This window comes from Capsicum annuum, chromosome 9 (genome assembly GCF_002878395.1).
Source record: "Capsicum annuum cultivar UCD-10X-F1 chromosome 9, UCD10Xv1.1, whole genome shotgun sequence".
NCBI classification, from domain to species: domain Eukaryota; kingdom Viridiplantae; phylum Streptophyta; class Magnoliopsida; order Solanales; family Solanaceae; genus Capsicum; species Capsicum annuum.
The window spans coordinates 19,139,314-19,166,329 of NC_061119.1; the positions used below are offsets into that span (position 1 = coordinate 19,139,314).

Sequence of the window (27,016 nt, forward strand, 5' to 3'; positions counted from 1 at the left end):
CAGTTGGTTTCACATGTCTTAAAAATTTGGCTTGTACTGCATGAGTGATTGAGGGATGAGTCTATATTTGCCAAAAAAATATTTTTGTTTTAGGTGACCCAAAGGAAAATTGTTTTCGGACTTGAACCAACAAGATACTACGAGTTACAAAATGACAAAAGCACAAAAGAACATTAACGCGAAATAAAAGGACAGTAAACTAATTATCAACCTAGTAGGTAGTTACTAGTTTGCTAATTAGTGATAGAATCAATAAAATGTAACTATGAAACACAAATTAGAAACTAAGAAATCTAAGTTTAAACTAAATTCGGTTGTTCGTAAAATGATGACATGGAACCTTGTGATTGGACGTCAACTTTACAAAATTTTTGATTCTTCAATTTTGTGTCTCGAACAACTCAATCCCAAGAGAGTATGATTTCGGTTTTGGGGGGAATTTGCAAGTTTTTTGGATCCTTTTCAAGCATCAAAATGGATTTTAAATGAATTGGTCCCCCTTGTACTTGCAATTGTACTTGAAGATTCCCTTTGTCTTTAATATTTTCTTCTTTTTGACAAGACTTGGAAGCTTCTTGAAAAATGCCTTTAACAACTAGCACACTCTCTTTCCTCCCTTTTCAAGATTAGACAAGCACTTTTGAATATTATTCTCCAACAAGATATGAAGAATGAGGAAGAACAATATGAATGTTCAAGACTTGACCAAGTTTGGCCACAAGGCAAGTGACCTCCAGATTCAAATTTTCTCTAAAATCTAGGTTCCTTTGGCCATGCCAGTCACAAATAACACAAAATCAATTCCAAAATGTCCACACCATAATATACCACACGAAATCCACCCTCAATAAGCTTCAAACTCAAGTTCAGCAATGGTGGAATGCTCAAAACAACCCGAATCTTGCTCAAAACATAGATCTATACTCTCTTAGTGCTAGGGTACAAGGATATAGCACTAGAAACTAAAAAACCACACACACAAAAAGTAGATCTAAGACTCAAAAATCTGCCAAAACACAAAAACGGGTTAACAATTTTTTGTGAGATTTTCGAGTGTCTACACTTTTTTTTGTTGATTTTCTTCAAAGTAATCAATAATCCAAGATTTAGAGTTGTGGGAACAACTCTAAAACATGGCTCTGATACCAAATAATATAGAAATAACACTTCAAAACCAAAACTACACTAAAGAAAGAGATGATGACAAAAGATTCAAACACTATACTCTCATTTGGAAACTAAAGACACAAAAACAGGGATAAATGAAAGGATAGTAGTGAGACATAAACCTTTACAATGTGTATGAACCAAGGTGTGTATTGAACACCAAGACCCTCTACAATCTACAAAGGCGACACCACACTATTACCTTGATACATAAAGGGACTCGAAGCACCCTAAAGCACCAATGTTTCTAAGCCAGATTGTCAACTCAAGTGAATTCACACTCTAGCTAACCCTAGTTACAATGAATTTTTCAGGTACTACAATAAAATGGATTTTCCAATCCCTACACTAATGCACTCTATCTTAAGAGAAGAAAGCGTTCTTCAAAATCTTCAACAACTTGTGAAAAATAAAAGCCTAATTGTCTATTTATAGTTATTATAGTTAGAGACTAAAATATCGTTAATGAAGGGGGCTCCTAGGGAGTGTAAAAGAAAGGCTTCAAAAGACCAGAATACCCTTAATGAGATGGCAAGGAGTATTTTTGGAATGCATGGATCCTTTTTCTCTCTTCAACTTCAGCCAAGACTTTGAAATTATTCAAAAAGGTCTTCATCCACTTGTAAACCCGAGCTTTGTCCTTCTAGAATTATCATGTACTCTTGGCACCTGTATTACATATTTTAACCAAGTAAGGTCCACCAACTAGTTTACTAGGCTTCTATCCCACAATTCATAGTCATTTATTAGAGAAAACTAGTTATCACTTAAGCCACTTTATTAGGCAAAATTCCATAACATAACTATTTATCCAAGTCAAGTAGATTTCATAACATGACTATTTATCCAATACTTGGCATAATCAACTTCTAGTTACTAATTAGAATTAATATAGGTCCCACCTCTTAACTAGTGATTAGTGACGAAGAATGATTAATAATCTACCAAGAAAGGCATCATATCCCAAGTACACAAATGGGTTTAGCCACACATGGCATAACCCCACATATGTCTATATATTCATATATACTCACCACACATGGTATCATCATAATATTGTTATCTCTTCTAGATTAAACAAGCCTTATCACAACATCAACATATCCTTCCAATTCATCAAGAATCATCATAACATCATTATATCCTCTGAATTTTCCTGGTATCATCATAACATCATTACCTCTTTCGTATTAACCGAGCATCATCATAACATCTACATAACCTCCAGATTTAGCGGGCATCATCATAACATCATTACATCCTCCGGATTTATCGGGTATCATTATAACTTCATTACCTCTTTTGGATTAACCGGGCATAGTCATAATATCAACATATCCTCAAGATTCACCGGGCATCATCATAACATCATTATATCCTACAAATTCACCGGGTATCATCATAACATCATTACCTCTTCCATATTAACCGGGAATCATCATATTATAAACATATCATCCAAATTCACCGGGCATCATCATAACATCATTACCTCTTCTTGATTAGACGATTATCATCATAATATCAACATATACTCCGGATTCTTCGGGTATCATCATAACATTATTATATCCTCTGAATTCATCAGGTATCATTATAATATCAATATATCCTCCGAATTCACCAGGAATCATCATATCATTAGAACCTCTCCTAAGACAACCAAAATCACATACATATGTAGTCAAATCAATGTACATGCACAATCCACAATAATAGAGTATAAGTGATGCAAGGTAACAAATATCATCATACTTTACACTTAGTCATCACTTCATAATATAAGTAGATGCAGGAGCAAAAATATCTAAATGACATATGCAATCACCACTTTTCCAAGGTTATCATGTTTATTAGCAAGTCAATTATAAGTGAAGTGTATGCTTTCTAGTCACCTCTCTTATTCCAACATTTCACAATACTAACTCAAAAAGGAAAATCGTTCACATAAGCATTAGCTAAAATGCTTAATCATTAGACTTGATTCATAGATAGTGTGGTAACATAATTAGAGAATCACTTGGTGAACTAATCAATAAATCAAGCAATAGCATACCCATAAGTTTAATTCATAAGATATTGCGAGGCTATCCATATCATGACAACAAAATATTTAATTAAGTATACATATTATTTGACCATCGACCACATACATAAACCGACAACCGGGTTTAACCATTATAATCTCAATAATGTAACTTAGAAGTTCATCAAGTAGCTAGGTCACTAAGGAATTTGATAGTTCAGGCTTAAGGTGAGTTAAATCGCCCTCCTAAATCCCTGTAATGCCAAAGTTTTCTTCTACAAGACTAACTTCTACCTGGAGTTAGGCTAGGTTATCTAAATCACACCATAAGGGCTTATCAATCCATACTAAGACTATAAGGGAAAAAGCTTCTTCAAGAAACCTTCCTAAGTCACACCAAACACTAAGGCCATTTCATAACTAGTCATAACTAGGTTATATACTCTTTAGGTTAGAAAACAACACCATTCACAACTACTAGAGCAACTAAAGTATTCTCATTCTATTCACGAGACTTCAAGTAGAACTATCCAAGGTTCTAGGCTAAAGGTCAAACATCATACTTTACAAGTTTAATAGCCTACAAGAAACAACTAATCCCTCAAATCGTCATTCCTCCATTTATCATCTAAAACCCCATCCAATCTTACATGATATCAATAATTATACGATAATCAAGCTCAATCTATCTACAAGTAAGCCTAACCTACCTTGACTCTGATTTCTCACAAACAACCAAGCTTTCACTTCCTTTTTCTTGAAGTTTCTTCTTCCACAAGCAAAGCTATCAACAACATAATCTAAGCATCATTACAAGAATAAGAATACCCAATATGGCACCACTATACCATGGGTCCAAATTGAAACAAATCACCCAAGTGGGTCCCATCTTTGGAAAATGAGTTTTTGAGACCAACCAATTGTTCAAACATCATTAGGGAGCTATAACCCTCAAGAAATTTGAGTAAAACAAATTTTTTTGTGGAAACAATTAAGCCTCAATACTTTGGATTTTGGGTCTAGAAATCAAGAAATTAATTCCAAATTTAAAGGAATCTTACATTAGATTTGTAGCAAAAATGGATTACACAAGTTATTGAAGCTCATAATCAACCCGCAAGACTCATTTTTAAGTCAAAAAATCTTTATGGCTGCTAGGGTTCTCAAATAGGAGAAGAATACCCCAAAAATCGGCCAAATGGGCCTTTTATATGAGTTTAAATAGACCCACAAGGTCAAAACTTATTTTTGACCTCCCGAACTCTTTCAGACTCCATTTTTTGGAAACGATCTTTGCAACCCCACTAAATTCGACATTACAGACACATTGGTGAAGTTGGATTTTCCACCTAAGGTCATTGAAGCTACTTACCATATATTTTTATTTTTGAATTTTTGATTTTTGGGTCGAAAAGAGCTTGGGTGCTGTAGGATCTGAACCAAGGGTCTACCTATCCTAAAATAGATATTACATAGCTTCTGGCGCAGTCAAAATTTGCATTCTAAAATATTTTATTGAAGTTTTTGCTCGGAGGCCATTTGTAATCGACGAAGACTTCTAAATGGGCAATTGGCTCTAAAAACCAAAGAACTACCTGATAATTGAACTATCAGATCCAATAAGTGATAAATAACTTGGGCAACTATGGAGAAGCTCAAACAACGGAAATAAGCATAAATATGAAAGATGACCTGACGGGTTATTACAATTTAGAGGATCAATACTCAAAAGTACTGGTACGTAGAACAATCCAAAAATAGCACATAATTTATTTAAAATAAGCGAGTGCATTTTCAAATCAATTTATCATAATATATCTAGAAATTCAAGGGCATAATCAAAAAGCTTTAAAACATTTTTGTAAATCACGACTCAACCCTTTGTCTTACTTCTGTGCTAGGTACTAGACCCTACATTTCTGATAAGTACCCTATGGGCTATATGGGATTGGCCCTTGACTCGGCGGCCAAGCCACCAACCCAAGTTTGCCTCAAGGGTTATATTATCTGATTTTGATATGCCAAAGAGGCACAAGGACAACGTATAATCTATATCTAGAGACGTAATAAAACCCGTATCAGCAAAATGCAATTTTGGGCAATGAGTTATCTAAACTCGTGCCTTCTTTGGATAACCACCTACTCTCTTAGAAACCATTTTTAACCTTTTAAACTTGCATCTTACTGAAATCATGATCTATTCTAAAAAGTCTACAATCTGTTCTGTTTTGAGTCTCTCGTGGCAATCATCTATTTTGGTATCATCATACCAAGACTTGCAAGTCATATATAAGCCATATAATATCATGCCTTATTTTTTAAATAAAAACATATTATTTGACCACCAAAATATTTAAACACTGCAAGAGAGTTCTTATTTCAAAACATATGAAAATCATGCAAAATACTCTTCTTTCCAATACTTTGACAAAGTGTGGTCATCTCTTTGACCAATCACATGAAAGTCCTTTATTGGGAAATGTGAGTATTTATAAAACAAGGGATAAGCCCTCTCAATTCTTTCATAAGACAATAACAATCCATAAACATTGGCAAATCATTTAAACTCAACTTTTAACCATCCATGTAAACAATCCATAACATTGTTAAGACAATGGGTTTCATAACAAGAAAGGGAATTACATAAATCTTTCTCTCATATAACTTCTCAAACTAATACCATATGTACAAAATAAAACAAACCAAGTTTTTGAAAACAACCTCATAGTTTATACAAGATTTCATCATAAAATGGGTTTATAAGACATATTCTTCAACTATTTCAAAACCCATATATACATTAAAAGCTTGTATGAACAATAATTTATGCCCATGGAGTTTAGGATAGCCCCACGTACGTTTTGACTAAGAAAAATCATAGAGAAAGTAGAGAAATTGGACCCCCAAATCCTTAATTCTTTAACCCTAGGTAGTTTCTCCCCTTTTGATTTAGTGAAGATGATTGTAACGCCCCGATTTTCTGAATCGGAATACTACACGGTGCTTATGACCCCGAGGGACCACAATCTAACCCATGACTAATATCTGTACCTATACACTACATAATATATATATAATAAGCGGAAAACCTGAACATGTAGGCTATAAGGTTCAACTGAAGAGATATAGTAATATCCATGGGGTAATGAATACCCAAAACAACTGAATATAAAACTAAATACTGAATCTAATAGCTAAATCTGACTAAATCTGAAAGCCTCTAAGTACTGTCTGAATAAGGAGTTGAAGGAACATGTCTCCAAGTAACTCTGTAAAACTGAACTGAAGTAATAAATGAATAAATCAAATCATATTATCCTCGGATGAATGAGGACTCACTGTAACACTACGATTGAAAAGCTACTGCTGGTCTTGAACTTGTGGCTCTAGACCTATAGTGTAACATGAAAAGAAAGCACCATAGCGCAAATGCGTTAGTACGACTGGAGTACTGAGTATACGAGTGAGGTAGGCTAATGCAAAGGGTTTACATGCATGAATAATACTAACTTACTGACTGATATGTACGTAAGAGTACAAACATACATACGTAGTAACTGAGATCGTGAGTACATGCTAGCTAAATCTATACGCTAATACATGATTGGAACTATAGTTTTGATAACATGAGCGACTGCATCTGACAGTCCTAAATCTGGTAGAACTCTCTGAATCCTGTACTATAACTGAGTTTGACTATATCTAATAGTCCTTGTATACTGATATCTGAAGAACTGTCTAAGTTCTTTTACTAAGACTGATACTGAAACTGTGGGAGGTAGTTGTTTAACTGACATGCCCCATGTATACCATTATGGATAAGCTGGGGTCCAATATCTTCCCTGACTAGAGGGGTGTCAATACCGTGCCACTGGTAAGGACAGTTGTGAGTGACCCTTATCTGGCAGGTACTTAAAGTGAGAATGGTGGGACCTAAACTAATAGGTTAAGCCACTTCATCAACCAAATCTGACAAGATAAGATGTCTCAACCTACGCTGGCTACATAGTTCTGAAATACAAGGATTAGTGCTAAGAATCACACCCTGAACTGGCAGGTGAGTTCCCATCCTTGGGTTCACTCGGTGCTAACTTCTACACCCATCTGAAGGGACTAAACATGATTCAACTGGTTGTACATAGACTGAATAACTGACATCCGTTGACTGATGGAGTAGTACTATTATCTGAGAGTTAACTGAGATTATGTGATTTCTGATGTTTCCTTAGTCACATAACTGACTGAGTTCTAGAGTATAGCTTTACTGAGATTTATCGTGTCACATGACATGGATCTAGGCACATAACTATATTTCTTTAGTACGAATACCCTCAGGACTCTATAGAAGGAAACTGGCACACATGACAAGACTTGATCACAAGATTAGAGTCCATAATTCACAATATTATAAGTAGGGGATAGTATACTTCATGTATTTATTCACATCTCAACATGGCAGGGAGAGCATGGATACATTTTGTGTATATAATTCATATTTCCATTGTTACACATGCTTTATTTCACAAGAAGAACAACACATAAATAGCATGGAAATTCATATAGAAGTGTATAGCTAATATGGACTTGTCATTTAGATATCATAGAATAATGTAATTATGGGTTTCTAGCATCCTAGGCATTTTATCAAACACCTTGAATGCATTCTTTAAAGCATAGGTGGATCTCATACTTGCATCACATCAAACCACCTAAATTTCATGTTTTTCAACTAACAACCACATATATTTCATGAAAACATCTTTAGATATCATTTTGAAGCTTAAACAACAATCATCAACATATACATGCTTATATCACCACAAAAAGTTTACAAAATAAAATTTAAAAACATGGTTCTTGAGATCTATGAATGGATTGGATCCATAGATGAACACTACGCATACCTTAGATTAAGATTTCGTGGAATCTACGGTTGAATTCGCTTGAAGCTTGAAACCCCAATGGAAACCCTAGACTTGTTTTGACTGTTCTTGAGTGAATTTTGATAAAATTAATGAAAAGGGTTGCTTTAGGGGCTTCAATCCCATATTTAATGAGTATATATAGGGTTTTGGGAAGTTACCATATTTCCCTTGAGGAGTTTAAAATGAAAACTGAAAACTACGCGACGCGGAGCTTGGTAAAATGCCAATCATTGCGACTTGGAAGCTTGGTGCAAAGTGGGGCTATTGTGGAGGATTTCTAGAAATTGACGAGTACTATTTTGTCCTCCGTCACGACGCGCCTTGCACCGAAATGGCATTCGTCTTATAGCAGAAACTTAAAATAGCCATAACTTCTACACCGAGTGTCGGTTTTAGGCAAATTTGATATCGATGGAAAGCTTATTAAACTATCTATACATTGGTAGGTCATGGAGGTAAAAAATTTGTAGTATAATGAGATATATTCTCATTTAAAGTTGAAAATACCAATATCTTTCTCAAGAATTCAATCGGTAAGGAATGTTTTGATTCGCACAATAGCTAGGACATATTTGAGACCTTAATTCACATCAACCTTGATCATGAAACTACCAAGGAACCATGATGTACTATGCATGATCTTGAAACATGCAGCTAATATTGAGTTGGATTTTTTGGGGTATTACAATATCTCCCCCTTGGGGACATTCATCCTCGAATGAGACTTAACTGATGGGAAGAATAAGACAATCCGAACATGAACTGAACATGAAGGACTAAAACATGATATCATGACTGATATGCTAAACATACTAAACTCATGCATATCTGATGCATGGATAACTAGTACATGGATGCATAACTGAGCAATCTGATAAACTGAGCTTCTCAAGATGAGAATGCATATCTGATGCATGACCTTATAATTGAACTAATACATGAATCCATGACTGAGTATGAAACGGTAATAGATACCAAGTTTAAACTGGGGACATAAACATGAAAATGAATAAGCTTAAGGAGAACTATTACCTTGAGCTTGATCTGAATTTGCGGGGAAGAGGTGAGGATACTTGGTACGCATATCTGTTTCTATTTTTCAAGTAGCTCCCTTATGAGACTGATTTCGCCAAAGAACCTTAACTAGAGAGACTTCTTTGTTCCTCAATCGATGAGTCTGATAGTCTTAGATTTCAACTGGAATCTCTTCATAAGAGAGGTTGTTCTGAATGTCAATGCTCTGAATAGGGAATACAACTGCTGGGTCACCTATGCACTTCTTAAGCAAAGAGACATGGAAGAATGGATGAACTGAGGCTAGATCTGAAGGTAATTCTAGCAGCTCAGAGACTGTTGGCTCATTTAGTCTCTTACAAAAACTAAAGAATATTATAGCAAACCATTTAATCAACTACCATTTAATCACCCCCCCGAAATATAAATATCAGTAAAATTGAATATATTAATAAAATATATGAAAATAAAAATTACAAGAACAAAGAAAAACAGTTAATGAATATTACTACAAAGAATTTAACAATTACATAAATTAATGGATATATCTTGCGAAAAGAATAAATCGTTAAAAGAAATCGAAACCCAACTATATAGTTTATACCTAGAATACAAAAGGTTACATAATACTAACGAGGATCCTAAAACACTAGATAATTTAATTACGATAATATCTAATCTAGAATATGAATTAATAAAACATCTTAAGTCAAGAAGATAAAAATGAAAATTACTCCAATCAATAATATTCACAAAATACATTATATACAAATAAATACCTACAAACCTAATAAGTATGTATTATCTAGTAAACTTACCGCGCCTAATCCGCACCCGCTACAAATTCATTCATAAGACACTAACAATCCATAAATATTGGCAAAACATTTAAACTCATCTTTTAACCATTCGTGTAAACAATCCATAACATTGTTAAGACAATGGGTTTTATAACAAGAGAGGGAATTATATAAATATTTCTCTCATATAAATTCTCAAAATAATAAGACATGTACAAATAAAACAAATGAAGTTTCAAAAAACAACCTCACAATATACACAAGATATCATCATAAAAAGGGTTTACAATACATTCTCTTCAACCATTTCTAACCCACCTCATGTACAAAACTACATACATTAAAATCTTGTTTGAATTATAGATTTATTCCAATGGAGTTTAGGATATCCCCTCGAACCTTTTGATGATAAAAAACCAAAGAGAGCATAGAGAAATTGGACCCTCATAGCTTTAATTCCTTAACCCAAGGTAGTTTCTCCCCTTTTTGTTAAGGGGAGATGATTTGGGGATTTTTGAAGAAAAAATAACATATTTAAGGGTTATATTAGTCCAAAGAGGGTTAGGAATGGTTATGGGATTATAAAAGACCTTTATGTCCTTAAAATAAATCAAACAGAGCACTTTTTGACACCCCGGATAGGCTATGTGTTGCATAGCCAAAGAAAACCTTAAGGTTTGTGTCGCATGGACATTTAATAGATGAGGCAGTGTGCTTAGGCAGTTGCTTTACAGTGCATGGCCATCACACACCCTGGATAGTGCAACATTCAAACCCTCATAACTTTTCACTCTTGACTCAAATTGAAAAATGGTCAGTGGCATTGGAAAGAAAAGTTGAAGGGATTAAATTTGATATATAGTAGGCCACATAACTAATTATATCAAAATATAAATGTTCTATGGAAGTTAACCAATGAGAAATCATCAACTAAAAGTCAATCGATAGGAAAGTGCTTAACTTAACTTTTGAGCTAGGAGATTTTTACGATGTATATTCATCTCTAAGGTTGTTACCACACTAAGTAAATGTTATTCACTGTTATATAAATACAAACCATTGGATTTGGGTCTATAATCATAGGAAAGATGGTTTAATGTTTGCCCAAAAGTGTGGGGTGTTACATTTAAGAAGAAGATAGATAATTTGGCAAACTTGAGAATAGATAGATAGAAAGAGGTTACTTGATAATTAAATCAATCTAGAGAGAAATACATTTCATTCATGGAAGAATTAATTTTATTACAAAGACGAACAAAATGGGGTTAAGTAACATATATATAGGCATCCACGTGTTATATAAAAAGAATGATGAAATTAATACTACCTCCATTTCAAATTTGTATCCTTTTTAGTTTGTTTAAAAAAAGAATGACTTTTTTCCATTTTAGTAATTCTTTAATTCCATGCATTTTATTCTAACCATATATGAGATAAGTTCACCCTAAATGTAACCCCTCACTTTTTTGCGCTAATTTCTAAACCATCTTTCCTACGTATATAGACCCAAACCCAATGATTCCTACTTAAATATAAGTATAAATTACAATTCCTTAGAGTGGTAACATCCTTGTAGATGAATATACATCATAAAAATCTGCTAGCTCAAAAGTTAAGTTAAGCACTTTCCTATCAATTAACTTTTAGTTGAAGATTTCGCATGGGTCAATTTACATAGACCATTTATCCTAGTACATAAAGATTCATGTGGCCTAGTAAAAATAAAATTAATGCCCTTCGAGTCTTCTTTCCAATGCCACCGACCGTTCATTAATCCAAGTTTGAAGTCAAAAGTTATGAGTGTCTGAATGAGACATTGTCCAGGGTGTGTGATGGCCCTACTAGGCAAAGAAATCACCTTAGAAAACTTCCTCAACTAATATTTTTCCATGAGATGCAAACCCTAATGTGTGATTTTTCCATGCAATTTATAGCCTTTCTTGGGCATAAAAAAGGGTTTTGTTTGATTTATTTTAAGGGCATAAAGGTCTTTTAACATTCCATAATCATTCCTAACCGTCATTGGATGAAATTAAGGACTTATAAACATAACATTTCCTATTCTTATTTCAAAAATTATTCCATAGGAAAGAGGGAAGAAACTACCAAGGGTTTGAGGATTCTACTCTCTAAGGGGCCAATCTCTTATTTTTTCTTTCGATTTTTCTCTGTCAAAAGGTATGTTGAACTATCCTAAATTTCATGGACATGAATTTTATTCTTTTAAAACATTTATGAAGATATATATGTATGTATATGTAAGGGGTTTTTAAATTGTTTAAAGAGCATGCATCATAAACCCATTTTGATGAAAGTACGCAATTATCATGGGTTTTTTCCATAAGCTTGATTTATAATCATGTGAATACATGATTTAAGTTCTAAAAGTTATGAACATGACTTATAAAATTCCCTTCTCCATGAATAAATTTATGGTTTTAGCATGTTATTATTTGTGAATTCGGTTTGTGAGCATGAATTATAAGCTTGTGACTTACAAGAATGTTTTAATGCTCTTGTATTATGCCCATGTGTTTTTTATATTGATTATGTTAATTTTTTTTATTAATGCTATTGACTATTTCATATATATGTTGTTTTTTGGTTAGTTCTGCATACCAAAATGTTCCAGGTATTGGTCTTCCTTGGTGGTGGCTGCATTGTCCAATAATGAAGGATTTGAGGCTTAGTCTCAGGGCAGTAGCAGTAGATTATTCCAGGAGTTCAGAGTTGGTGAGCCTCCCTAACACCGGAAGGAATTCTATCTATATATAATCTTATCCATCTTATGGTTTCGCTGGAGGCCTTGTCCCGGCCTAGACAGTTAATGGTCAGTAGAGGCTTCGTAGATAAAATTTGAGTCTTGTATTTTCATTATTTTGTTGACACATTTTGAATTATAAGTTTCTATTGAATATTATTATATTTTACACACTTTGATTTATGTATGGATTATGCTTATGTTAGTATGGTAAGGGGTCTCTCAAGCCGTCATGGTTTTGGATGCCTCTTACGGTTAGGGCCTTGGTTCGGCTAGTGAAAAGCTTGATATCAGAGCCTGATTCATGGTCCAAGGATGAATACAAAGATGTGTCAAGTAGAGTCCTTTTTATGGTGTGTATCATGTCATACTTATAAGAAGAAATATATGAGGCATTTAGGAGATGTTTCCGATTCCATCATACTCTAGTTCGTGCCATTGTGATGTCCATGTTGAAGTTATCAAAATTCCTTCTTTAGTCTAAATTTATTAGCTCTGTCTTTATAACACCTCAAAACCTGGTCCCGAGATGTCACACGATGCTCAATACTACGAGTAGCTTTAAGCTAACCCTGTTTGCCTACTACTTCTTCTGAATCTCATAATAAAGGAAATATAGGTGTATAATCAGGACAAATGCGGAAATTTGGAAGAAATATCTAAGAATAATGTTTGAAATATCAATACTGAATAATCTGGATCAAAACTATCAGTCTGACAAGCCTCTACTAATAATGTCTAGAGAATCACTGGGACAAACCCCCAGCTAACTTGAACTATATGAAAAGAAATACTGTATTATATGAACTACTAAACTACAAAATCTGAATGAATATGTCATCGAGTAATGAGGACTCACCAATTATCGGATGTAGGTGAAGATGCTCGAACTACTAACGCTGCTGATACTGAGCACCTAAACCTACATTATGAGACAATGTAGGACATATAAATATATGTGGATCAGTACTTTGAGGATGTACTTAGCATATAGTGGTTAATGTAGGACATATAAATATATGTGGATCAGTACTTTGAGGATGTACTTAGCATATAGTGGTTAATGCATAAGTAAAATATCATCTCATCATCATAATTTGTAAAATAATGCATGCTAAATGTAAATGAATCACATAAGCCGGAACTTCTGAAATATGAAATCATGAATAACAAATCATACTTTGCAAATCTAGTGAGCCACAATATTTAGTTCTAAAAGTTGTGCATGTATTCTCCCTTTAAATCATAATGTCTAAGTGTAGAATGGACTCACTCTTGAATCTGAAATCTGATAGCTGAAATCTGAAGCTAATATCTTGCTGTAAAGCATAATTTGAGTAAAACTGTGAGCCTTTACACTTAGTTTTCTAAAAGCTTTTCTGTCATTCCTTTCTTTTAGCTAGCAGGGAGAAATACTTTTAGAAACTGATAACGCTCAAACTACACCTCTCTTACGCGAATGTAAGCGATCGTTGTCAATATATAACCCAACTAGGTTTGGGTTGAATCAAATAGGGAATATGGTGTGCATTTGAGTTATCTTCGGGTTAATCAACTGATAGATATAAGTGTTTGAAATCATTTTTGGAAAGGTAACAACTAATTACTTCTCAATTAAGTGTTTGAAATCAATATGATAAGAAAAACCAGAGTTATGTTCACTATGGGTGTTGGGATTTGATAGACGCTAGTAAAGTTTCAAGATTCTTGTGGTAGGTAGGAAAAATAAACTATCCTTGTCGAAGTTATGTCGAAATGTTTCTCAACATATTTAGACATTTAACCACCTATTCTCTCAAACTTAGGGAATTTATATTTCATAACAGGATGTTATCTAAAGTGAATTAATCTTGTCACAACATTAATTATTAAATGGAAGTTTGATGCTTCCAAGTCCCTGTTGATAATTCACTTCTTACTAGGGTTGATTTCTATCTCAAGTAAATAACCAGTAAGCAAGGACTATTGTTTGCAACCAATAGTCAAAGTATAAAATAATGAAATTAACAAGAAGTTCCTACCACTGTTAGAATCTTAAAAACTTAGTTAGGTTACAAACCCAAACCCATAGATCCTAAAACTCGGGTTAAGGGAATTTAGCTACTCATAATAAAATAATCAAGACAACAAGTTGAATTCATAGTTTGATATATTAACTTATAGCAAGATGAATAGCAACAAGTGTGTCTCAGATTTGATTCACAGTAGAAAATCCCAAAACAATTGTAATAATCTCTCAAAAAATAATTGTAAAGTACAAGTCAGAAAACTAGAGAAAAAAGATTCTCAAAACGTCAGTTCCCCCCCCCCCCCCCCCTTTTTTATATTAGAAAACCCTAACATATGCTTTAAATACTTCAGCCTAATTATGGAAACAAAATCATAGATCACAGTATTTTCTCGGACAGGCGACGACGTGTGTGATGGCTTATCAGGAGTCTGACGACTTATCAGGAATGTCGTGATCTCCTCTTCACTTTTGACAATCTCTTCCTTAGGTTAATGATAAGACGTGACGGCTTATCAGACATATGATAACTTATCAGAATTGTCGTTACTTCTTCACTTCAAATCCTATTCCCTGCCTAAGCCTAACGACAAGACTGACAACTTATCACACTTCTGACTACCTATCACAGATATCATCATGAATTCCAACTGAGGCTCAGTCTCTGTATAAGGCTAACAATGAGCCTGACAGCTTATCACACTTCTGACGGCCTATCACAGATGCCATCATGAATTCTAGCTGAAGTTCATTCTCTTACTAAGGCTGACGGTAACTCTAATAGCTTATCATAAGGCTAACGACTTATCAGACAAGTCATCATATATACTTCCCTTTTTAATTTCTCAGAAATCAACTCTTTTACTTCCATTATTGTTAGTTCTCTTGCATCTTGAATGTTACTGCAATATCAAATAGAAAACAATCAAAAACGACAAAAGTTGCTTAAGACATTACAATTATTCTTAGTTAAAAGCCTCAAATATGTTAGCATCTACTCACATATCAAAACCCTCAACTTAAAACAATTGCTTGTCCTCAAGCAACTAAAACACAACTAAGAGGATACAGAGTACATTCGACAGTCAACCATCTATATTATCTAAAAACATCTTCACCATCTCCAAGGTCAATTAATTTAAAAACAACAACTGTGCATATTATTGAAGGACAACAATGCGACACATAGGAATTAAGATATGGCATCAATTTAGTAACAACCACCATGCATGTACCAAGATTACACTAGCCAAAAAAATTAGCAATTAGCAACGTAACCAGTGTACCCTCACTACAAAGAAGTCCCACTCCACTTATATAAAACATCACATATGTAACCATGGGGAAAATCAAAATACACTCACTCTCAAAATGAAGTTCCAATCAATGTATGAAAAATACCATAGGATTGCCCTTATTTTCATTACCAAGATTTTCAAACAGGTCAAATAGGATCACTATAGGTCTTTACTTTGGCTTGTAATGTAGGCTTGGGGCTGGTATGATACTAGATGATATTTAAAGTGACTAAGCTTACTTGACACTATACTAGCTTCTGGGGTCTCACTTATTAAGATTCTTCTATTCTTTTGTTTTTTTAATCACACATATTCAAGATGGGTGCGGTATTTTCTACAATTGCTTCTTTTTGTTCACAACTCTTTTTTTCTTATTCTTTTCCACTGCACCCATCTTTTTATTTTTTCTTTTATTCTACCTGTCTTCATACTCATTTTACATCATCCACCCCTATGATAGCCACTCTCAACATAGGCCATTTTCCTAAGTCAAGGTGCACAGTGTCCAAGGAGGACCAAGGCCAAAACAAGTTCATTATGATATAAATAAGATGGTGATAAGTATCATAAAAAAGAAAATTGGCTATTCAGGCTCAAAATAGAGATCAAGGTATATTATGCATACAGGAAAGGTCATTTAGGCTAAAAGTGGCTAATATCAAAATGGTCTATGATCATTTCCTAACCCCTATCCTTCAATCTAGGTAAGACTAATCGGGCAAGTTTTAGATTTAAGATACAAATGGAACTAAGTAAGATCTCACACGCACATGGCACACAAGTATATCACAAGTTACTACTTATCAAGTTCATGCAATTATTTATCAATGATTATCAAATCACTAGAACTGATACCATAACAAGATGCACGGTGGTAATAATTAGATGTAAATTAGACAGTTAAACATCAGACCATTTGAGAGGTGTTCAAAAAATAACAAAACCATGTTAACTAACTCAGGTGCTTGTCTTTCTCCTAGTCAACTAGAAAATGTTACAATAATAGCTCACCCTACTCCCTCACTTAAAATCAAAGAAAAACTAAACGAAGGGTTAGGGTATACCTGGAGTAGATCAAGCACGAGAATCATGGGTCCCTGACCCTGCTGCTGCTTCCTCAGCTACCTTATCTCTATCGGGAGCCTTCCTCTATTCTGACACATCTGGCCTAGTAGTTTTTGGTGGCCTACTAATTGAGGCACCTACAGTTCTGGCTCGTAGGGCCTTCTCTAATTTATCATTATCAACTAGGGACTCAATGATCGCCTTCTTTATCTCCTCTTTGTGTAGCCATCCTTCTTTCTCTCTACTCTGCTTTTATTTCTTCATCACTATCAGGCCTTTCTATCTTACCTTTACCTTTCTTCCTGCCCTTTTCTTCTTTTTCTTCATTGGTTCCCCTGCGAGATTAAGCAATGGGATCTCACCCTCAGACTCATCAACAGCCGGGTTTGTCGACATCATAAGTTGGTGCTACTATAATACTCAAACATTCGCCTTTACCTTTTCTAGGGCTAATCTAAATTGTGCAAGGTCTGAGCCTGACATTTATCTTAACTGTGTATTGAAATGGTTTTCTAACTCATCAATCTGATCGACAAAGGCTTGGAAGGGCTCAAGTATGACCTTAAACCTTTTTTCTACCACATAAGTAAATTTCTTAGCAAAACGTTGCAGCTGAGCCTCACACCACTTGGCTTGTTTTGCCACTCTCCTGAAATTTACCGGGTTGAAGGAAAATTCTATAGTAAACACAGAAGCTGAAGGATTTGTTTCATTTTTATGCACTGAGTTTGCTAGTGTTGGGGATATCGGTGGTGCAGCTTCAGAATCTAGCACCTCTACATTAGGTGCTGAGCTGGTATCTATAACTGGTGGATCTGTTGCAACCCCTACTCCTCTGTCAATTGTTAGCCTTGGCTGATTTTCATCATATAGGATGGGGTTGTGGGTTTTCTTGGTAGGTAGTTCATTGTCTATCCCTTCAACCTCAGGTACATTAGCTGCCTTACACAACCTCATAATTAGAGAATGGAAAGGATATGCCGTGTCGGGCCTTGAGACCTGGTCTACCATTCAGGTTTTCCTGAAGCAATGAGGTTGGCTAACCAAGACCGTTGATCTGTATGATACGTCAACTGAGCGTAGAATATAGGTCAAGTGGCCTGAGGAATGAATTCTGGGCCATGAAGAAATCTGTTGATTATTGTTTCTGAGAGTCCACCATCATACCTCGTATTGGAACTTTATCCAACAAGGGTTGATCTACTGATTTCTTCCCTTCTTTGCATATGTTCTCCAATTGAGCCCGATAGTTTTCATAGAACTCCTAAACTAGTGTAGGGAAAAATGAGCTTCCTCCTTTTGCTGTCCATCCCAAGTCATAGTCTCAGAATTTCTGCTCCACTTCAGGATATCTACTCAACCCAATAGTGATGATCTTCTATTACTCAAAGATTGGCCTTTTAATGGTCCTTTTTTTAGTTCTGAGAAGCCCATCATAGAAGATTTTCTGTGCTTTGGGAATTTACCACCTATCACTGTCTCGGACCCCGGGGTTTTTGCATTTAACTAAAGTTTCCTAAATTAGAGATTCTTTATCATCCCGTTGCTCAGCAGAAGGGGACTCAGATGATGGTCCCTCAGATTCAGGTTGCTTAGATTCAGCATGCTCTGACTCAGGCTCCATAGACTCAGAATGCTCAGATTTAGGTTGCTCACAAGTTATCTGCTCAGAAGCTGTACTGTCAGGAGGTTTTGTTGCTTCAGTATCACTTTCTTCATTCTTCTCCACCTTAACAGGTGGAGGTGAAAAAGGCATTTTTGGGATTTTCTTTTTCCTTTGCTTCTTGAGTAGATGCTCCTCCTCCTCAAAATCGAATTCCTCATTGAAGAGTTTCTGAGGTACACTCCCCATTGTCACATTCTTTGTAGGTTTGGGGATTTTTCCTTTGGGTGCCATTGTAAGACCTATAGCAAAATAAAGCACTCATTTAGCAGTCAAGATCATCCAACTTAAGAAGTTCAGTAATTATAATTCCATATTCCTCAAAAGAGGTTCACAATTGTTTTCGATCAAAGTTGTGATGACATGTTCTAATAAGTCGTTACAAATATGATAACTTATCATTCATGTCGTCATCCCTAAACAGAACAAGATTATTTTTCTCAACTTGTGACGACATAGTCTGATAAGCCGTCACAAATGTGATAGCTTATCAAACACATCGTCAGCTTAGAATACAACCTCCAGCTTAGTTTTAGTCTTGATTATCAATCCACTTTCTTCTTAGAATCACATGGAGTTATTTTCTTGAGCTAAGCCCTAGGTTTTTATCTACAATGCAGCACTGTACACCCTAGATTCTATTTTTAACACAATGGAAAGTTAAGCTTACCTTAATCCCTTTGAAACTAAGATTTACCTCAGTTGCATCACTTACCTAATAAAGAGGAGAGTTGAGTTACGAGCATACCTGATAGCGACTTCACTTGGTTACGGTAGTGAGAGGAAGTAGCAGATGAAAAAAGAGTTCCTGATCTTGATTTAAAACCCATACTTCACAGGGAAGAATATTTTTCTTGTTTTACTTACGAATTTATTTTGAAAAGAGTAAGTAAATAAACTAAATATGGAAGGAAATTAAACTTAAAGAAAAGAAAGGAGATACGCGGGAAGGTGAAAAGGTTTGACTATAGGCCGGTTTGAATTTTTTAGTATTTGGAACGAAGATTACCTGATGGCTTATCAGATATCTAATAAGTCATCGCAGATGTCATCAACCTTAGGGAGGATGTTGACTTCTTTTTTATTTTCTGATGGCATATCTGACGGCTTATCACAATTGTGATAACTCATCACATCTGTCGTCAGGGTCTTTTGGCAGACTTCATTAATTTTTACCTAGACACCTACATACCTCTTCAGTTCATTATGCTTCCTATCTAAATAAATTTAAACAACTTGTGTTTAAACATAAAAATTTTGGGTTGCCTCCCAATAACGCCTTATTTAATGTAGCGGCACGACAAGGTTATCTTGACTACTCATACTTTATCAAGACACCATGATGCTACCTCTTTCCCATCTTCATAAAACACATCCACGATTGAGAAGACATCTCTTTTTTCTGTGTCATGGATGAGTGTATTTCGATTCTTTCTTCTTTGTCATTAAACCTAAACTTGAGCTCATTCAGCTCTATGTCCACTACTACTCTCCCAGTGGCAAGTAATGGTCTACCCAAAATGATGGTACTTTAAGATCCATCTCAAAGTCTAGGACTACAAAATTAGCATGAAGTATAAAGTCAGCCACCTTTACCAATAAATCATGTAATATTCTTACTGGCCGCTTTACAGACCTATCCGCCATGACCAACCGCATGTTTATCGGGGTAGGATCCCCCAAACCTAGATTTTTATACATGGCTAGTGCCATCAGATTTATGCTCGCCTCCAGATCACATACAACCTTAGCAAAATTGAGAGACCCGATTGTACATAGAATAGTGAATGCTCTAGGGTCGACCTTCTTCTGTACTAAGGATCGTGTAGAAATAGCACTACAATGGTGGAGATTGTCCTCTAGTTCATATCTCACTGCTCTTTTCTTCATCACAAGGTCCTTCATGAATTTAGCATACCTTGGAATTTGCGCGAGTTCCTCTACCAAATGCACATTTATCATTAAATGCTTCAACATTGCCATGAATTTACTAAATTTCATGTCGTTAACCTTCTTCTTTAATCTTTGAGGAAAGGGAAGTGGTGGTATTGGGAGATTTTTCACCAATACTTCCTTTTATTTCTCGTTTTGTTCTTCCGAAGCATCATCAGAACCATCCATCTTCCCAGACTCCACTGGATATTTTTCTTCGAGTTCGTCATCTGCTTCAGCCACATCTTCAAGTCCACCTTTTTCCATAGAAGGGCCAGGTAATATCTTACCACTTCTACTGGTAATCTCCATACATGAGCCATCATTTCACGAATTTTGAATCATATCACTAGGTAACGTTCCACTCTTTCTCTGGTTTAATAATACTGAGAGTTGGTTTATTTGTTATTCCAGTTGTTTGATCGAAGTGGAGTGCGAATTTACCAACTGACTCATGGTGGACAAATTGGTCTTCATGGTAGTCACCCCTGAGTTGGTAGCCTCCACTCCTTTTAAAAATTTAGCCATCATGTCCTCTAGGATATCTTTTCAGAATTTGTTGTAGTAGCCTCATGTTTTCCAGAAGGGACGTATAACTCACTCCAATCATTATTGCTCTTCCAATTAACTTGCTCCAGGTTCTTATAGCTAGCCTTGTCATAATAAGTCTGACCTTGATTTCCTTGGTTATTACCTTGGAAACCCCCCTGATTATTTACATAGTTTGCCTTTTCTTCTGAGTCAGACTCTACTATGCTCTGCGATCCCACAGCCTTCACTTTCTCAGTTTTACCTAATAGTAAATACTTGGTTAACAAGTCCATCTGCGTTTTTAGGTGCTCCATGTATTGATAAAGCTCCTTTTCTCTTCTGTGTTGTTCCACAGTCATACCAACAGAAATAGTAGGGCTTGCTACCACAGAGTCCTTGGTATGCCATGCCCGACTCTATTTGGTCATTCTCTCAAAAATTTTGAAAGCCTCTGGGAATGTAAGATCGCCAAATGAACCACCAGCAACATTATCTACAATTGGTTTTGTCACAGAGTTAAGAGCCCTATACAAAGTTTCCATCAAGTGTATGTCCGTCATGTTGTGGTTCAGAAACTTCATCAACTTCTTTTTGAATCTCTCCCAGGTTTTATGCAAGGTTTCTGTTAGGAGCTGTCTAAAGTTGTTGATCTCATCCCTCTACTGTACCCTCCTAGAAGGTGGAAAGAACCTTTCTAGGAAAGCTTCTTTCAACTGCATCCAGTTGGTAATAGAATCGGGTGTCAACTCATTAAGCCATAATGTTGCCTTTCCAAACAGAGAAAATGAAAACAATCTCAAATAGATAGCATTCTAACTCACTCCTGGGTTATCAAAATATTTACAAATAGTGACAAAGTTCACTAGATGCTAGTTCGAACCATCCCTAGGAAGGAGACCAAACAACCCCTTCAGATTGAGGAGTTGAATCATAGTACTTGTAATGTTGAATTTTTCCCCAGGTGCTAACGGTGGGGGTATAATTGCACCTGTTGCACCTGCTTCATCTATTCTATCATCATCTCCATTAAGGTCATACTGGACCGGCTGGTGATCTTGCCTTCCTTGAAACAAACAGTTCCTGTTAGCATTATACTGTACGAGTGTAGCTATTTGCTCTGCACGCCTTGGGTTACCAGGGTTTAAAAACTCCTTATCTTCCATGTCATCATCCTCAGGATTTGGATATCATACTTTTTGATTGTCATTCTGCATATTCACCTGAGCTCTAGCTAAGGCTGCTAACCTATCAACCTTCTGATGGTCTGCCATTCTGCCGATTAGTTGCTGTTCTGGATTAAATGGTAATAATGGTTCTTTGGAACTTCTAGTTCTTTCCATGAATCACAAAATTTCAACAACAAACAAAAACAACAAATAAACGTAAAACTAGGAAACTTGACTAACAGTCAATTAGCGCACACAACTTCAATTTACAATTGTATTCCCTAGCAACGATGTCATTTTTGATAGTGCTGAAACTACACCTCTCTTACGAGAATATAGGTGATCATTGTCAATATATAACCCAACTAGGTTGGGGTCGAATCCCACAGGGAATATGGTGTGAATTCGAGTTATCTGCGGGTTAATCAACTGATAGTTATCAGTTTTCTGTGAATGGATTTTTTTGAAAGGTAACAAATAATTACTTCTCAATTGAGTGTTTGAAATCAATATGATAAGGAAAACTAGAGTTATGTTCACTATGGGTGGTTGGATTTGACAGACGTTAGTAACGGTTCAAGATTCTTATGGTAGGTAGGAATAATAGACTATCCTTGTCGAAGTTCTGTCAAAATATTTCTCAACCTATTTAGACATTTAACCACCTAATTTTCTCAAACTTAGGGAATTTATATTTCATAACAAGATGTTATCTCAAGTGAATTATTCTTGTTACAACATTAATTATTAAATAGAAGTTTGATGCTTCCAAGTTCCTGTTGATAATTCACTTCTTACTAGGGTTGATTTCTTATCTCAAGAAAATCCCCAAAAAGCAAGGCCTATTGTTTCCAACCAATAGTTAGAGTATAAAATAATGGAATTAACAAGAAATTCCTACCACCGTTAGAATCTTGAACACTCAGTTACGTTACTAACCCAAACCCATAGATCCCATAACTCGAGTTAAAGAAATTTAGCTACTCATAATAAAATAATCAAGACAACAAGTTTAATTCATAGTTTGACATATGAAATCACAGCAAGATGAATAGCAACAAGTGGTTCTCAGATTTGATTCATAATAGAAAATCACAAAATAATTGTAATAATCTCTCAAAAAATAATTGTAAAGTTTAGGTCAGAAAACTAGAGAGAAGAGATTCTCAAAACGTCAGTTCCCCCCTTTTTTATATTAGAAAAACCTAACATATTCATTAAATACTTTGGCATGATTATGGAAACAAAATTATAGATCACAGTATTTTCTCGGACAGGCGACGATGTGTGTGATGACTTATCAGGAATCTAACAACTTATCAGGAATGTCGTCAACTTCTCTTCACTTTTGATAACCTCTGCCTTATGTTGACGATGAGACGTGACAACTTATCGGACATATGATGACTTATCAGAATTGTCGTCTCTTCTTCACTTCAAATCCCATTCCCTGCCTAAGCCTAATGAAGAGCCTAATGGCTTATCACACTTCTGATGGCCTATCATAGATGTCATCACAAATTCTAGCTGAAGCTCATTATCTGTCTAAGGATAATGATGAGCGTGATGGCTTATCACACTTCTTATGGCCTATCACAGATGTCGTCATGAATTCCAGCTGAAACTCATTCTCTGTCTAAGGCTGATGCCAACTATGATAGCTTATCACAAGGCTGATGACTTATTATACAAGTTATCGCTATACTTCCCTCTCTACTTACTCAGAAATCAACTCTTCTACTTACATTATTGTTGGTTCTCTTTCATTTTGACTTTTACTGCAATATCAAATAGAAAACAATAAAAAATGACAAAAGTTGCTTAAGACTACAATTACTCTTAGATAAAAGCCTCAAATGTGTTAGCATCTGCTCACACATCATACACTATTCTAAAAATCATTACTATTAAGCTATAGGGAGGTTCTCTTAAAAACATAAACCATGCAAGCTACATGGAGTCCAACCTCTCATCCTCCTAAGGAAGAAACCTCTCATTAGGGAGAGGTGTCATACTCTTGCCAAGGAATATAACCTGAGCTAAGTGATCATATTTGTAACCGTAACATATATTAGAATTGAAGAAATCTGAATCTAAACCTATGTTGGTTACATAGTTCTATGGAAGTAGGATGAACTAAACCCACACTTCTAGCTCGGTGCTAAGTACTACTCCCTTTTTATTTTATACACTCATTCTGTTGGAAATCCACTTTAAAACTAGAATAAGGGTTTATCTAAACCCAGTTATGCACTTATCTGATTAAATCTATAAATAAAGTTATTCTAAATTCTGTAAATTGCAGAAATTCGGTGAAGTGGATTCCATAGCTAATCCAATGATCGAAAGATCAAAGCTTTATTGAAAATCTATACATAATCTGATAATAGAATGCTTAAAGCATCATCTTTCTTTAAATACTAATATACAATCTTGGGGTAATAAGCCATGCATTAATCTCATGTCAAAACATTATAATAATCATTCTTGATAATGAAAACAATAATAATTCATCTCAAAATCTATAATTTACTGCAATAGGAATGAAAGTTTGAAAATAGACATGCAATTCATCTTTAAAATTTCTCAAAAACTAATAATCATGGAAGTAGAAATAATGGGTATGAACCCTAATTCAAATCTCATGTATAATCATTCAAAATCATATGAATTTGTAATTAAAACTTGGTTTTGGTCACAAGGATGGAAGAAGATCCTTGTTCATAAACCCCACATACCTTGGTAGATGATTTGATGAAGAAACCATGAATTATTGATTCCTATTTGAGTTCTAGGAGATGAGTTCTTGAATATCTTGTCTTGAAATCCTCAATTTAGAGTTTTCTTGGAGAAATTATGGAGGATTTTTATTTCTTGGAGAAGAAGCTTCGGAGATCTAGGGTTTTACTTTGAGAGAAAATGGACGAATTTGGGCATAAAGTGCTTTGAATATGTTTAATCTCGTGTTATCCACAAATTGAGGGCTTAGGAATTGACAAAAATACCCTTTTTAAACTTCTAAACAGATCTGGAAAAAGAAAAATTTTCTAAAATGGTAGGCCACCGTGAAGCGCCACTACACAGTGTCTTACTAGAAAGTGGATGAGTGGGAACTGGGCGTGCTCCATGACATGCCACCATCGCGGTGCCCTTTGGAATGGCATTTTGGCCACCAACGCGATGCGGTAAGATCGCATTAGGCTACTGTATTTTGACAAATGGGAAAATGAACCACTCCGCGATGCGCCAATATCGCAAAGGTCCACTGGAATTGAAGATTGCCATTTTGGCCTTCTACGCGACACGCTGAGTGACCAGGTGGCACACTATTAACTTAAAAGTGCCATAGCTTTTCAACCGCATATCAGATTTAGGCGAATTAGGTATCGATGGAAAGCTAATTCAATTTTCCACACAATAAATGGTCTACATCTGGAAAATTCTCTATGTAACAAAAGTTATTCTTTTTTTAATCTAATCTTTGACATTCTAGGGATGAATTTAAGCTGGGAAAAGTACGGGGTATTACAATATCTCCCCCTTGGGAACATTCGTCCTCTGATATGGCTAGTCATGCTAGAAATATTGAGGAATCTAAGGATATCAGTTATCATGTACAATTGAAATAAACTGTAAGATTGGATCTCAACATAATGAGTCTTCTGAACTGTTCTGTGAGTGCATGAATTAATATGAAGATAACTATGTAACTAAATCTGAGACTAAAAAAGAACTGAATGAAGGAAAACTATTACTTTCAAATGAAGCTGAGTTCGTGGAGAAGCGATGAGGAAACTTGGTATGTATGTCTAATTCTATTTCCCAAGTAGCACCCTCAACGGACTGATTTCTCCACAGAACTTTGACCAAGGGAACTTCTTTGTTCCTTGGTTTACGAATCTGATGATCAAGAATCTCCACTGGGACTTTTTCGTAAGAAAGGCTATTCTAAATATCTTTACTTTCTAGAGGAACTATGATAGCTGAATCGTCCATGCTCTATTTCAACAAGGACAGATGGAAAAACTAAATGAACAGATGATAAGTCAGTAGGTAGCTCAAGCTCATACGCTACCTTCCCAACATGACTAAAAATACAGAAAGGACAAATATAACATGGACTAAGTTTCCCTTTCTTGCCAAATCTCTTCACCCCGTTCATGGGTGAAACTTTTAAATACATAAGATGATCAACCTTGAACTTAAGGTCTCTTCTTCTTACATCTGGATAAGATTTTTGACGAATCTGGGCTGCTTTGAATCTCCCATGAATCAATCGAACTTTATCCAAGGCCTCAAAAACCATGTCTGGCCCAATCAAACTGGCCTCACCCACTTCAAACCAACCAACTGTCAATCTATATCTTCGCCCATAAAGAGCCTTAAATGGAGCCATCTAAATAGTGGCATGATAACTGTTATTATAAGAGAACTCAATCAATGGAAAATGCTCATCCCAACTACCTTTGAAGTCAATAACACAAGCCCTCAACATGTCCTCTAGAGTCTGAATGGTTCTCTCTGCCTTACAATCTATTTGCGGATGAAAAGCTGAACTGAGATGGACTTAGGTACCAAGACCCTTCTAAAAAGCCCACCAAAATTGAGCGGTAAACTGAGTACCCATATCTGAGATTATGGACAAGGGGACTCCATGCAA

At 35.4% G+C, this 27,016-nt stretch overlaps 1 protein-coding gene across 1 annotated transcript; it reads right to left on the reverse strand.

Annotated features, from left to right (window-relative positions):
• Positions 1 to 20,212: 20,212 nt before the first annotated feature.
• Positions 20,213 to 20,710, reverse strand: LOC124887041. Its single transcript, XM_047396205.1, has one exon. The coding sequence runs from the start codon at positions 20,708 to 20,710 to the stop codon at positions 20,213 to 20,215; it is 498 nt and encodes a 165-aa protein (XP_047252161.1).
• Between the last annotated feature and the right edge of the window lie 6,306 nt (positions 20,711 to 27,016).

Coding starts and splice junctions, on each gene's coding strand:
- LOC124887041 (XM_047396205.1), bottom strand. CDS start 20,710: ATGGCAATGTTGAAGCATTTAATGATAAATGTGCATTTGGTAGAGGAA.